General features: G+C 38.0%; 1 protein-coding gene across 1 annotated transcript in view; it reads right to left on the bottom strand.

Moving 5' to 3' along the window:
• LOC150078404 (uncharacterized) overlaps positions 1-15,038 on the bottom strand; it is a 160,563-nt gene that overhangs the window by 50,088 nt on the left and 95,437 nt on the right. Inside the window, exon 6 of the mRNA XM_090384554.1 lies at positions 6,131-6,182. Coding sequence (XP_090240680.1) covers positions 6,131-6,182 — 52 coding nt within the window. The remainder of the gene's footprint in view (positions 1-6,130; positions 6,183-15,038) is intronic.

Below are 15,038 nucleotides of genomic sequence, written 5' to 3'. Positions count from 1 at the left end.
AATTGATTCTTATAACAGAACATATGATAACGATGAAAGTGTAGTGCAATTTCCATTACAAAAATGATCCTTTAGAGAGATAAATAGTTATATAGCAAAAATTTCAACTTCCAACGTCTTGGAACGAATTACCAAAAACAACAATGCGTTATTGGATTCACATTACGATATCTCCATTTATCCCTACGGGATGCAAAATACGTTTCCATGAATTTTTTAAGTTTGCACCAGCCAGCAAAAACTTACACAAAGTCGAATTTCCATAAGTCAGGGAGTGGCTGTTTATGTATATATTTATATACATTGTAAAAAGAATATTTTATGATGTATATTTTCTAAAATAAAACTTAATCTATATCAGGGTGAGAGGTCTCAGTTAACACTATTTTTATCAGTAACTAAACATAACCAAGTAGCTCAAATTCATCTAATTTATTCACACAATTCCTAAAATTACTATAGAAACAGTTTAAATTTTGTATTTTTTGTTATTGACTTCCCTGATACATGCCTTGTAATTATTGAAGAATGTTGCACAATCACTAGCCTGTCATAAGTTGCTACTGTCACTTTGTTTCACATACTTAAATGATCTTTATGTTTAAGACCACAGTTCACTGCTGGACTATGGAAGTTTCTCCTTCAAATTCTTGAGGGAAGTGTAAATGTGATCTTAATTCATACTACTAGCCAATTATCTCTCTCTCTCTCTCTCTCTCTCTCTCTCTCTCTCTCTCTCAGTTATCAGTTGATTCAACTACTGCTCATCTCGGATGTCCAAATTATTTGCTGTATGATTCCTTTTGCCTCAAAGGTGGTACTTGTGCATATGTCCGTTCTGATATTCCCTGCCAGAGACTTGGCAATTTGAAATCTCCTCTCTTTGATCTTCTCTGGCTTAAAATCTCTCTACCCCATTGTGTCAAATTCATCTGTTGTCTCTACCATTCTCCCAACTCCATTAATCACTTGGAGCTCTTTGACTTCCTCTCTTTGCAACTTGACTTTCTCCAGTCCAACTTTCCTAACAGTGAGGTAATTTTCCTTGGTGATTTTAACGTTCACAACTCCAGCTGGCTTCCGTTTTCTAGTCACACCGACCCAGCGGGTCGAGATGCTGAGGCTTTTGCAATTACTAATGACCTAGCACAGATTGTTCATTTACCTACAAGAATACCGGACAATCCTAATCATACAGCCAATACGCTTGATCTTTTTCTCACAAACAACCCTTCTAAGTACAAGGTTGAAGTGAGCGGTCATTTAGGCACTTCAGATCACAACTTGGTGATTGTCTCTTCTCCAATGGAACCTTTATCTCACGGCTATTGCCAACCTCGTATTGTTTGGCATTACAAGAATGCAAAATGGGATGACCTGCGAGACTTCTTTTCTTCTTTTCCTTGGTCTGATTACTGTTTCAAAACTTCTGATGTCAACGTTTGCTCAGATCGAGTCAGTGAAATTATTCTTGCAGGAATGGAATCCTTTATTTCACACTCCACTTTAAAATTTCGTCCTTTATCTAAACCTTGGTTTTCCAATAAATGTGCTAAGGCTGTCCAAGAGAAGAATGTTGCATATCGTAATTGGCTTGTTTCTAATTCTTCAGTTTCATTTTCTGCCTATACCAAAGCTCGCAACAATTGTAAAGCAGTTATTAATCAGTCCAAACTAGAGTTTGAACAGGCTAAGAGTAGAATACTTGCTTCTTGCCCTAATTGTAGCCGAGCATTCTGGTCTCTTGCCAAAGCTATTGGCCGCAACTTTTGCCCATCTCTGCTCCCACCTCTCTCCAAACCAGATGGTTCTATTGTCACTTCAGCCAAGGATAAAGCTGACCTGCTAGCATCCCATTTTTCTTCCAGCACATGTATTAATGATCTTGGTAAAACACCTCCCACCATTCCTAACACGCTCCATTCAATGCCTCCTGTGGTCTTCCGTCAAAAGGATATCAGAAGGATTTTGATGAATCTTGATGCTAAGAAAGCTCCAGGTCCTGATGGTATTTCTCCACTTGTTCTCAAAACCTGTGCTCCTGAACTTACTCCTATTCTTTGCCGCCTTTTTTTCACTTTCTTATTGCAAAGGTGTTTTTCCTTCTGCTTGGAAATTTGCTCATATCCAGCCAGTTCCTAAAAAGGGTGACAAATCCCTCCCATCCAATTATCGTCCCATTGCAATTACTTCTACTCTTTCTAAAGTAATGGAGAAATCAATTAACCGCCAACTCTTAAACTACCTAGAAACCTACCGTCTGATCAACGATCGCCAGTATGGATTCCGTCAGTGTCGATCCACTGGTGATATTCTAGCTTATGTTACCCATTTATGGACTAATTCAATGGAAAGGTTCGGTGAAAAACAAGTAGTTGCTCTTGACATCTCAAAGGCTTTTGATCGTGTTTGGCATAAAGGTCTTCTAAACAAGCTTCCATCTTATGGTTTGCCAACTGTTTTTAGTAATTGGTTATCCAGTTTTCTCTCTGATCGCTCACTGAAGGTGATGGTAGATGGCTCTCTGTCTTCTAACTTCTCCATTAATGCCGGTGTCCCCCAAGGTTCAGTTCTTTCCCCCACTCTTTTCCTCTTGTATATCAATGACCTTCCATTGACTGGAAATCCTATCCATAGTTTTGCCGATGATAACACATTGCATTCAACTTTCCATTTTGAGAAACCTTGTCCTGCTCAATCAGCTTCAAGTTCTCGAAAATCTGCTGCCAATTCCTTAAATGCCGATCTTCAGATAATTCTCCAGTGGGGCAAAGAAAACTTAGTTGATTTCAACCCTTCTAAAACTCAGTCTTGTCTTATATCTCGCAAAAAGGATTCTTCTGCTCCTATGCTTATCTTTAGTGACACTCCAGTTTCTAGGCAAAATGATATATCTCTTTTGGGGATTACCCTGACTTCTAATCTCTCTTGGCACAAGCACATTACAAATATTGCTTCCTCTGCATCTAAAAAACTTGGTTTTCTCTTTCGCTCTCGGCGTTACTTTTCTTCCAAACAGCTGCTCACTCTGTATAAATCGCAAATCCGCCCTGCCATGGAATATTGTTCCCACATCTGGGGGTGGTGCCCCCAAAACCTCTCTCAGGCTTCTTGACTCCATTCAGGAGAGGGCAGTTAGGTTAATTAATGATTCATCTCTAACAGAGTCTCTCCACTCACTTTCTCATAGACGCACTGTTTCTGCTGCATGCCTCTTCTACAGATACTTCCATGGGCACTGTTCTTCTGAATTGGCTTCTATAATTCCCGCTCTCTCTTTCAAAACAGTCCGAACACGTGCCGCCGCCACCAGCCAACATCCATTTACTGTCCAACTTCAAACCCACAGAACCAACTTTTCATCTTCCTCATTTATTCATTTAACTGCTGTTTTCTGGAACAACCTTCCTTCATACGTATTTTCTGAAAATTACAAATCTACAGAAGTTCAAGTCCAATATCAACAAATATCTTCTTTCGTCTTCTCAACCTCCAATCCAAGCACGGTACTAAGTACTATAGGTTCTAATACCTCTCGTGTTTGGGGTTCTCATAAAAAGAAAAAAAAAAAAAAAAAAAAAAAATGTTATGATTAGCATTAACAGACTTCCAGCACAGAATGATAATAATGTGCCATGTAGGCATTCAATCGCTACATGATATTTCAATGGCACATGATCTACAGGTCACTGAAGTGATGATTTGATCTGTAAATGGACTGGTGCTGAAACTGTCACAAACAGTGACATCTAATAGAGCATGATAGGAAAGCCCTGCAAAGTTGGGAACACGGGTTGACATTGTCACGGCAAACACAGGCGCTCAATGAGATGATTGGGACACGTTAACAATGCATGGTCGTGCAGCTGCCCACAAGCCACTATTGAGATTATGATAATGGAAGGGTTTTTTGGCTTTCATAAAGGTGAAAATGTGACTACAGTGGCCTCAGACAACTATTAAATTCTATACAGTGGGACCAAATGATGATGTTACCAACAGCAAATTCAAAATGGGAAGCACTCAAGGGATTAACCTCGGAAGCTACTAGGCTTTTCATTCCTATTAAGAAGTACTGTTCAAGGTTTAGGCACAAATGGATGTCAGATGAACTAATGAGACTCGATGGTTAGGTTGGTTATTTAGTTTTTAGGAGCATTAGCAACTAAGGCCATATTGCTCTGGGATATGCGGTGGTCATTCCCTGACCTTTCCGCATCCTCCGTATTTGGTGGTGACGGGCTTGATCCCGTCACCACCAAATCTAATCAAGATTTGGTGGTGACGGGATCTAATCAAGGTCTAATCAAGAAGCGTGTGCTACGCACTGCTGCTCCTTCCCACCTGGCTACGGAGGCGCCTAATGAGACTCGTGGCAGAGAAAAAAAATGCATGGGATGCATATAAATTATCAGCAGACACAGAAGCCTATGGTAGATATATATATGCTAGGAGCCAGTCTGTAATCACGTCACAAAGAGGTTAGGCAAGCAAAGGCAAACAGCAAAGACTTCTTTACTTGTGTAAACTCTAGAAGAAAGGAGATGAATGAGATTGGCCCACTTGATATCACTGGTTCAACATTCGATAATTCTGCTCAGGTAGCTGACAAACCGAATGAGTATTTTGCATCTAAATTCACACATGAGGAATTCTTTAGGGAAGAGGATGCCAGAAGTTTATCAAACTCTAACAGAAAGCTAAATGATTTTGTAATAACGGTCAGCAACATGAAGGAGAAATTGTTGAAGTTAATCATAAGAAAGGCACCTGGGACCTATCCAGTTATATTAAAGGAGGCAGCAAAGGAAGTAAGCAAACCCTTATCCATGATTATGAAAGCATCCTTTGACTTGTGGGGAGGTCCCCACAGTCTGGATATGTGCAAATGTATCTCCAATTCACAAAGGCGATTCAAAGGGTGACACGAGTAATTACAGACCTGTTGGTTTAGCTTCTGTTACGGAAAAAATAATGGAGTCACTGGTTAAAATTAGCACTGCAGAATCATCTAGACAAGACTGCAGTTATAATTCTGACACAGCATGGGTTTGTTAGGGGAAGTCTTGTCTGATCAATTTGATTGGATACTATGATGTGGAAAAAAGGAACTGGATGCAAAAATAATTTTGATATCATACTTGAATTTTAAGAAATCTTTTGATTCTGTTGCACATGGAAGACTGTTCAAATTGAAGCAGTATGGCATTAAAGGCAAGTTGCTGCTACGGTTAAATGGACGGTTGAGTTGGAGAAGACAGAAAGTGGTAATCAATGCACACTGCTCTTTGTGGACTAATTTATTAGTGGAGTCCCCTGGGTTCAGTGTTTGGCCCATTGTTGTTTTCTGTATTTATCAATGATACTGCTGAAAGTATATCAGGTTTAATGTTTCAGTTTGCAGACAATACAAAGGTTGGAAGTGTTGTTAATGACAGTATGCTACTGCATCAGGATCTAGAAAAGTTGAGCAGATGGGCCAAAAGGTGGCAGCTGAAGTTTAACATTGACAAATGCAAAGTACTCCATATGGGTAGAAGTAATCTCAAAGTAACATAAATATGTGGTACTACACTTAGGGTAATGGAGAATGAAAAAGACCTGGGGTAATTGTGCAGTCAGATATAAAGTTTTCTGAGCAGTGCAGAAAGGCTGCAAGAGTATCTCATGGTGTCTTGTCAATGATATACACCTGAGGGATCATAAATTACCCCTCCTGAGGGGGCATAAATTCAAATTAATTGAGGAAAGACAGTTGTAGAATAGATGAGCAGAAATTTGCCTTTAGTGGTTGATTGCTGGAACAAACTTCCATCTGTCACTGTGGAAGTAGACAGCTTAATTAAATTCAAGGCAGAACTAGATAAACCTTTAGACCCACCCATTCACTCTAAAATAATTTTAGAGTGAATGGGTGGGCGAAATGGGAAGTTTCCCCCCCAGCTGATGCTGTATAATCTTGCTTTCTTGCATCATATGCCTCTACTAATGTAATAACTTGAAAATGTATTACCAACTATATTTAACACTATAAATAAAAACGATGACAAAAAATTAAATAATTTAAAGTGTCAGCATATATGGTAATGAAATACCCCTCTCCCTAAGAAAAGTCTAAAATTCTCCTTACAATTTGCTTTTGCTTTTCCATAACAGACAAATCCCACTTGGAAGAAGCAGACCTGCAAAAAAGAAACAAATTTGATACATTAATTTTATATAAGGAATGAAATTTATCACTTTTAAGCTTTAATTCAAATTGATAACCTTGACCTTCATTAAATACAAGTGATCAAAAGGTTATAGGGCTATATATACTGAGTGATCATTGAATTATGAACCCCCCCCTCTGAAAACTGAATGCAACCCATTGACGATGGAGGTACAAGAGTGTGCGCAGTTAGTTAACCTACGTAGCATAGGTAAGATGTCACTGGTTCAGTAGGTAATAAAATTCTGAGCATGATGGGTAAAAAGAAGGATTTATCAGACTTTTAATAAAGGACAGATTGTGGGTGCTCGACGAGCTGGTGCCTCGATTTCCCAAACGGCTGAACTGGTGGGGTGTATGAGAGCTGCCATAGTTAAAGTGTACCAGGACTGGCATCAAAATGGTCAAACAATGACTCGATGGCAAAACTGCAAAGGTCAGCGAAAGGTTATTGTTAGAGGTGAGTGCCAGGTTCAACAACTTGTACAGGTGAACAGGCGCAGCACTGTTGAAGAGTTGACTACCCAATACAATATAGGCCAACTGAGAACAGTTTCTGGCAAGACTATGCATTGCACGCTTGCACATATGGGCTATACCAGCAGATGACTCCTCTCCTAACCAAAGTTCATCGGCGTAAAAGACTTGCCTGGTGCAAAGAGCATGCAAGTTGGACGTTAGAAGACTGGAAGAAGGTGTGTGTGCTGGTCGGACGAGTCACATTATTTACTCTACACTGTGGATGATCGTGTACAGATTTGCCGTCAACAACGTGGGGCTCTTCATCCATCATGCATGGTATCAAAAGTACAGGCCGGTGGAGGTGGTTGTATGGTGTGGGCATGTTTCACTGGCAGGAACTTGGATCCCTGGTGCATGTGGAACAACGTATCACTGGTCTCCGCTATCATCAACTGCTTTCTGACTGTGTACACTCTGCTATGTTACACTTTTTCTTGAATGGCAATGGTGTCTTCCAAGATGACAATGCGCCGAGCCATCGGGCACTTGTGCAGGAATGGTTTGAGGAACACAGTTTTGACTTCCAGCATATCGATTGGCCTCCGAACTCCCTCGCTATAAATCCCATAGAGCACTTGTAGGACACTATGGAAAGACATCAGGCACCTGGATACACCAAACACCTCTATACCTGCATTGCTAACCACATTACCCACAGCTTAGTTGGCCATGCCTCCGACATCTTGTTGAATCAATGCCATGTCGGATAGCTGCTGTACTGAGGACAAAAGGACCTCGAAGTATTAGGTAGGTGGTCATAATTCGGTGCTCACTCAGAGAGTGTGTGTGTGTGTGTGTGTGTTTTGCAATTTTATTAGAATGCTGTTATGTCCTTAGGTGGTAGATGACTTTCATCAACCGGTGAAATACCACCACTTTGCTTATTGGAGGCTTGAAGTGGTGAAACCCATGTTTAGTCTCTAGAGCAAAGTTTCCGGCATCCCTCTCCCCATACTTCTCCTTCAACCCATGCACGGTACTAAGTACTATAGGTTTTGATACCTTTCGTGTTTGGGGTTCTCAAAAAAAAAAAAAAAAAATACCGTATAAAAGCATGAAATTATAAAAATATTAAATAAGTTAAAATACTAAATAAAAGTATGAAATAAATAAGTATTAATTACTGCCTGTATACAATGATAGGCACTTAACAGGGAATGCTCTATGTACAAGTAAAAGTAATTAACAATACTACTATCTGTTTCTATGAACCACATACCAGTTTTACATGATGGTAAAATATAATGGATAACATCTAAAAAAGAGGGGAATATTAACATATTAAAATAAAATATGAATATAATATTAACATTAGGGAGGTGTAAATTTTTTGCTGCAAAAGTCAAGGGACCATTGATCCGACAGACAGTAACTTGATTAAGTGATAAAAGAGATGATAATTATTAGTATACCACTTTAAAGTTGAACCAAAAAGGCCAACAATGGCTTTTGAGGTTACTGCTATGCAATCTCTAATGCGTCCCATGCCATTTTACTGTAGGTAGGTAAAATTACTGTAGCCCCAAATTAATAAAACAAGATCACTAGAAAGAAAGTAAAATTAAAATTAAGAAAGTAATTTTACATGCACATATGTTTCGAGAACGTTAAGAATGCGAGTCTCAAATTAATAATACAAGAGAAAGAAAGTAAAATTAAAGTAAAAATATGAACATGACAATAGCCATATGGATAGAGTGTTTCTATAATTGTAAGACATATATAAGAATTAACAGTATGACCACCTGAACATATATGCAAGCCCCTTTTGTGTAGCTAGCTAGCTATTGACACTGAAAGATAATAAAAATAAGCTAACATCTACTATGAACCCCATACCAGTTTTACAATTATAGTAAAATATAAAACTAGTATGATTTATGTGGAATTTAATAAATTTTACAGGGACAGTGTTATGCTTTAGCTTATTGATCAATTTTATAACTAATTTAATTAAGATTTTAATACCACCAATGTTGTTAAATATCAAGGGTTTTTATAACACTACCATGGATTTTGTTTAAATGTTAGACAATATGGTCAGGTTCTACAGAAATTAACATCCAAATAAGCAGCCATATCATGTTTACTTGCTTTAGTGCATTCGATAGTCAAATCCGTTGGGTATATATTTGATTTCTTATTAAATTTTTGTTCATTAATAGTTAATATGTCATCTACAAACTGATACATAATAATACTGTTATCTACGCTCTTTTCACAATGATGGAAGCAAAGATTTGCCACCACACAGTAACACAGGCCCCCACTGCAATCCAACTATTTTGAATAAATAAAGATGATCCATTATAAAAATAATTGTTGAACAGGCCTAAGTTTAGCAGCCCAGACCAATATGCTTTTTTTCACAATATAAATATTCATGGAAATCACTATAATATTCATCAAAGACCTTCATATTTTCATGTGAGATGCCAATAAACATACAGTTGACGTACATGCCAACGTATTGAACTTCACCATCTAAAGATGCAAATTGTTTGAAATACATTAGCATTAGCAGAGGCACACAATGCAAGAAAGCAAGCTTATGCAGCATCAGCAAAAAAAAAAAAAAAAAAAAAAAAAAAAAAGCGCTCCGATTTCACCCCTCCATTTGTTCCATAATACCTGTCCAGCTCAGCCTTATATTTATTTAGGCTATCAACTTCCACAACAAAAGATGGATGATTGTTCCACCAATGAACTACCCGCTGGCTAAAAACAAACTTCCACACATCTATCCTGCAAATGTCTTTCCTCAATTTGAGTTTATGCCCTCTCAGGTGATTATTCTGAGTAAGAGGAAGAATCCCATCAGCACTGAGCATGCTCAAACCATTCAAGGCTTTATACACCTCAATCAGATCACATCACAGGTGCCTAGTCTCCAAACACTATAATCTGCAAAATTTAAGCCTTTCTTAGTAAGAGCCTTTGTTCCATTCACTAAACTTACTGCCCTTCTCTGTACTCGTTCCAACAGCTCTACATCCTTCTTAAAATGATGCCTACAGACCTGTATACAATATTCAAGGTGTGGCTTGACCATCACCTTATACAAGGGGATAATCACCTCCTTATTCCTCCTAGAAAAATTCCTGTATATCATTGATAAGACACCATGAGCTACTCTTGCAGACCGTCTGCACTGCTCAGAAAACTTCATATCTGCCTGCACAATTACCCCCAGGTCCTTTTCATTCTCTACCACTGTCAGTGTAGTACCACAGAGTTGATACGTTACTCTGGGATTACTGCTTCCCACATGTAGTACTTTACATTTGTCAATGTTAAACTTCATTTACCACCTCTCAGCCCATCTGCTCAACTTCTCTAGATCTTGTTACAGCAGCATACTGTCGTTAGTGTCATTAACAACACTGCCAACCTTCATATCATCTGCAAACTTGGACATTAAGCCTGATATACCATCATCAATATCACTTATAAATACAGAAAACAACGATAGACCCAACACTGAACCCTGAGGGACTCCACTAATAACATTAGTCCAAGAAGAGCAGTGTTCATTGATTACCACTCTCTGTCTTCTCCCACTCAACCATCCCTTTATCCATAGCAGCAATTTTCCTCCAGTGCCGCACTGCTTCAATTTGTGCAGCAATCTCCCATGTGCAACAGTATCAAAAGCCTTTCTAAGATCCAAATATATGATAAAGTTATTCCCTGCATCCAGGCATCCAGTTGCTTTGTGACCACATCATAGTATCCAATCAAATTGGTCAGACAAATCTTCCCCTTAACCCCAGGGGCTCAACATTTGGTGAGCATGGGCTAGGCACACCCAGGTCCTGAGCTGGATATCATCATTCTACTCTTGTTTTCTCCCTCTCCCTCTCTCTCTCTCTCTCTCAGGGTAATTCAAAATTTTTTTTTTTTTTTGGCTAGTGCATCATAAATCTCAGGCTTCCTTGCGCCATATGGCTAATAATAATAATAATTAACAAACCCATGCTGTGTCTGAGCTATAACTGAAGTCTCGTCTAGATGATCCTGCACTGCTTCTTTAACCAGTGCCTCCATTAACTTCCCTGGAACAGAAATTAAACTAACAGATCTATAATTACTTGTGTCGCCCTTTGATCCTCCTTTGTGGATTGGAGTCACATTTGCACATCTCCAGTCCATGGGTACCTCCCCTAAGTCCAAGGAAGCTCTCATAATAATCTCATATTAATATAACTGGATAAATCCTATCCACCCCAGGTGCCTTTCTTATCTTTATCTTCAACAATTTCTCCTCCACTTTCCTCTCAATTATTACAAAATCATCTAGCTTACTGCCAGAGTTTAGTTCACCTCTGGCATTCTCCTCTCTGAATAACTCCTCATGTGTGAATGTAGATGCAAAATACTCATTTGGTTTGTTAGCTACCTGAGCAGGATCATCAACAGTTGAACCATCGATATCAAGTGGACCAATCTGATTCATCCCTTTCCTTCTAGAGTTTACATAGGTAAAGAACTCTTTGCTGCCTTTGCTTGCCTAACCTCCTTTGTGACTTGGTTACAGACCAGCTTATATCTATCAGAGGCTTTCATGTCACCCATTAATTTATATGTATCCCATGCAATTTTCTTCTCTGCGACATGTCTCATTAGTTCATCTGACATCCATTTAGGCCTAAACCTTGAACAATATTTCTTAGTTGGTATGTAAAGCCTAGTATCTCCCAAGATTATTTCTTTGAATGCTTCCCATTTTGAATTTGCTGTTGGTAACATCATCAGTTGGTGTCACTGTATAGAATTTAAATACTGTCTCAGACCTCTGTAGTCGCCTTTACGAAAGCAAAAACCCTTCCCATTACCCTTGATGGTAGTTACCGCTTTGAGTAAATTCCACTTCAGCACACTGTGATCACTGCCACCTAGTGTTACCTTTATCTGCAGATCCTAAATGCATGAAGAATCACTACTGATAATCAGATCAAAAGTATTACTCCCTCTAGTTGCCTCCCGAACATGCTGATGTAGAAAACAAGCATACAATAAATCCACAAAAGCCTTGCAAGTGTGTGAGTGGCCAACCCACAAATTTCAGTCAGTATCCTGGAAATTAAAATCCCCATTATAAGACTCTGATTTACTCTCCCACTCTTATTTCCCTGAACATTTTTTTATTATACTCATCAGAGTCATTAGGCCTATAACACACTCCTACTCTCAATTTTGATTTCCTAGTGCTAATTTTACACCAAACTGATTGGACTCTGCACTGCCCAGTAGTGTCGACTGGTTGTACTTCCTTGGATTTTATGTGTTTATTAACTGATAGCATAACCCCTCCTCCCTTCCTATCCTGTCTGTCCTTTCTGTACACATTGTTCTCCTCAAATTCCAGTTCTGCATTCCTTATATCTGTGTGACACCACATCTCTGATATCCAATATCAGCCTTTGATGTTTTGACCAACACCTCAAATTTATTTACCAAAATCCTAGCATTGGTGTGCACGCAAGTATACATGCACCTGTTCCTATTCTTAGCTACCCTAACACAGCCTATGTGTTTACTTGTACCACAATGACTCCCACCAGTCTCTGAAATCCCCTGCATCTTGTTTTCCAGATTACTGCTCATTCCAATAGAATCAGTGCAAGAATCACTTTCACCTCTGCCAACAGCTACTGTTAATCTATTAGTCCGTGTACCCCCCCCCAAATCTAGCAGTTTTCCAACCCACCTAACACTGCCTCAATAGCATCAGCAAATATTCTTGCACCATTTCTATTTAAGTGTATCCCATCCCTGTAGAAGCAGTCTCTCCTGTTAACAAGCACAGACCAGGCTGAGAAAAATTCTACCCCTTGAGCCTTGCACATTCTCTCCAGGGCCAAATTGATCGACCAGGCTCTTATCAATTCCCTCCTATCGTGTCTGGGCAAAATTGCAGACACTTTCAAATTCATGGTTTTTTTTCAACAATGACCTGTACTTGTTTAGTAATTCCGCCGGTCTCCTACTCTTAATATCATTAGTGCCAAGGTGTACAACAGTATCACCTTTTGTGCCCTTAAAAGATGATATCTGCTCTACAACATTATCAACCTTTGGCCCTGGCAGACATACCCTGTTCCTGTTCCACCTATCCTTTTTACACAATATGTTCTCCGTTTCCCTGACAATAGTCACCGACAACTACTAGTTCCTGTGGGACCAGCGCATTCTGCCTTGGAGGTTGCCACTGCGTTGCATGATGTTCAAGTGCAAGCTCTGGCATTATTGTGGGTAGCTGAGAGCTTGATGGGCCCCTCAATTTAGATCCTTTGAGGGCATCCACCCTGTCCTTCAAGCTCTCATATAGGCCTATAACAACACTGAGATGTTGTCTGATTTCCGCACACTCCTTACATCGCACGCACGCACACACAAAGACATCCCTTGGTAATATCATGTCCCGTACTTGATTACTCCACAAACATCAAGCAAGCAGTGCATTTTAAAAGGTTGTGATTCAGAGGGCAACTGCCCTCCCACCCCTCAGTTCTAACCTGAGCCACAGCACTCCCATTAGCTTGAGCCTTTTGCTTTGCTGCTCTGGTCTGAGTCATGATTTAGATTTAATTTCAATAAAATTCAATTTCAGTACAAAATTATAATCCAATGCAGTTATAACACTATATATGTGTTTTTTTTTTTTTTTTTTTTTTTTTTTTCAGTATCAAGTATTATCTCTGAGTTTCTTTTTATAACTTCCATATCAAGTTATATATTAATTAATAATACAGTATTACGTTTGTAAAATCTAAGTCGTAATTTAGTTAAAAAAGTAGAATTTTGTAAGAAGTAAAAAAGAAGTAGATAATGAAGTTTAATAAGATTAATAAATTTTACTGATTAATCGATTATACTATACTAAGCTAACGCTATCCAGTACAGGATATAAAGTTGTATTGTATAACAATGGTGGCAAGTTACGAACGGTAAATCTACGGACACTAAATATTAATTAACTTCCAAAATCTCACTATCTAAATTCAGAATAAACCAAGGATCTTGACTAGGTCTATAAGCTACTTATAGAAAATAATTTAGTATAACAATTAAGTCAATAAAGCGGCTAAATATAGCTAAAAACTGCCTTCGCCGGAGCTGCAAAACTTGTAAAACACGTGGATTTGGATACCTTTACCGATACTAAGTAATAACTTACAAAATCTCTATCGAAGTTAAAAATTAAACTAAGTATAGTAACTAGGAATATAAAGCTACTCTAGAAAATAAATTAATATGCCAATTTAAGTCAATAAAACAGCAAAAGTTAAAAAAAATTCTCTATTTGTGGAGCCATAAAAACTTCCATCACAAAAACTTCCCAAAATTTATCGTCAACAATACTAGGGTATTGTTGACGATAAATTTTGGTTTTTCTAAATTACTAATAATTACTTTAAGCAAATTTTCTAATATTTTACTGGAAATCTATATATAGTCGTCCTTTCACAAAGTGATGTACCTAAATCACACAGGACACTAATGAAATTTTGGTATTAGATATACATATGGGAATTTCACATTATTATTTTTAATATTTAATTTTTTATGTTTTTCCAGCAACTGCTTAAGGATACTATTTGGATTGCTACTAATGCCTCGAAAACATATTACCAGTTTACTATAAACTACAAATAAAACTATAACAATAACAAAAAATAAAACACTATAAATAAAAATGACAAAAAATAATAAATAATTTAAAATGTCACAGCATACAGATGACCCTTGCTTAACGTTGATAATTCATTCCAGAAAAACAGTGCTAAGCAAATAGCACTAAGTGATTACCGTATTCCCATAAGGTAACATATGTATTTATGAGTTGCAGTCTGTGCCATAGGATATTTCCTAATCAATAATGGAACAGCTGTTTTTCCCGCTGCTAAAATTAATTCTTTTTTTTATATAATAGTTCTTACAGTTGAACCTGCCAGTCCTAAATTATTGTGCGCACACATCCACTTGTCGTTGACTGAAATCGATTTGCTTCAAAATGTCTCATTTAATTTTTGAACTCAGTCTTTTTCTTACCTTTGTAGCCTTCGTACCATGTCCAGACATTGCTTTTTCATTCTTATCCACCATTATTAACTCTTCAAAAATGTAACTGCATTGCATTATGATACAATGTTCGAGTAAACTGTCTATTATGGACAATGTCTAATACTGTTCTGAGCAATGACCAGACTTCGGATAAATGCATATAAACACAAATATTACAAGCAATACTGCACATTCCTTAACTTGATAATTTTTTCAAATGGAACTGCTTAATAAGTTA

The sequence above is a fragment of the Mastigoproctus giganteus genome, chromosome 11, assembly GCF_048544385.1.
Source record: "Mastigoproctus giganteus isolate SK-2022 chromosome 11, ASM4854438v1, whole genome shotgun sequence".
In the NCBI taxonomy this organism is placed as follows: Eukaryota; Metazoa; Arthropoda; class Arachnida; order Uropygi; family Thelyphonidae; genus Mastigoproctus; species Mastigoproctus giganteus.
Note: the sequence above shows the minus strand (reverse complement) of the source record. Positions and strands in the feature narration are given on the sequence as shown.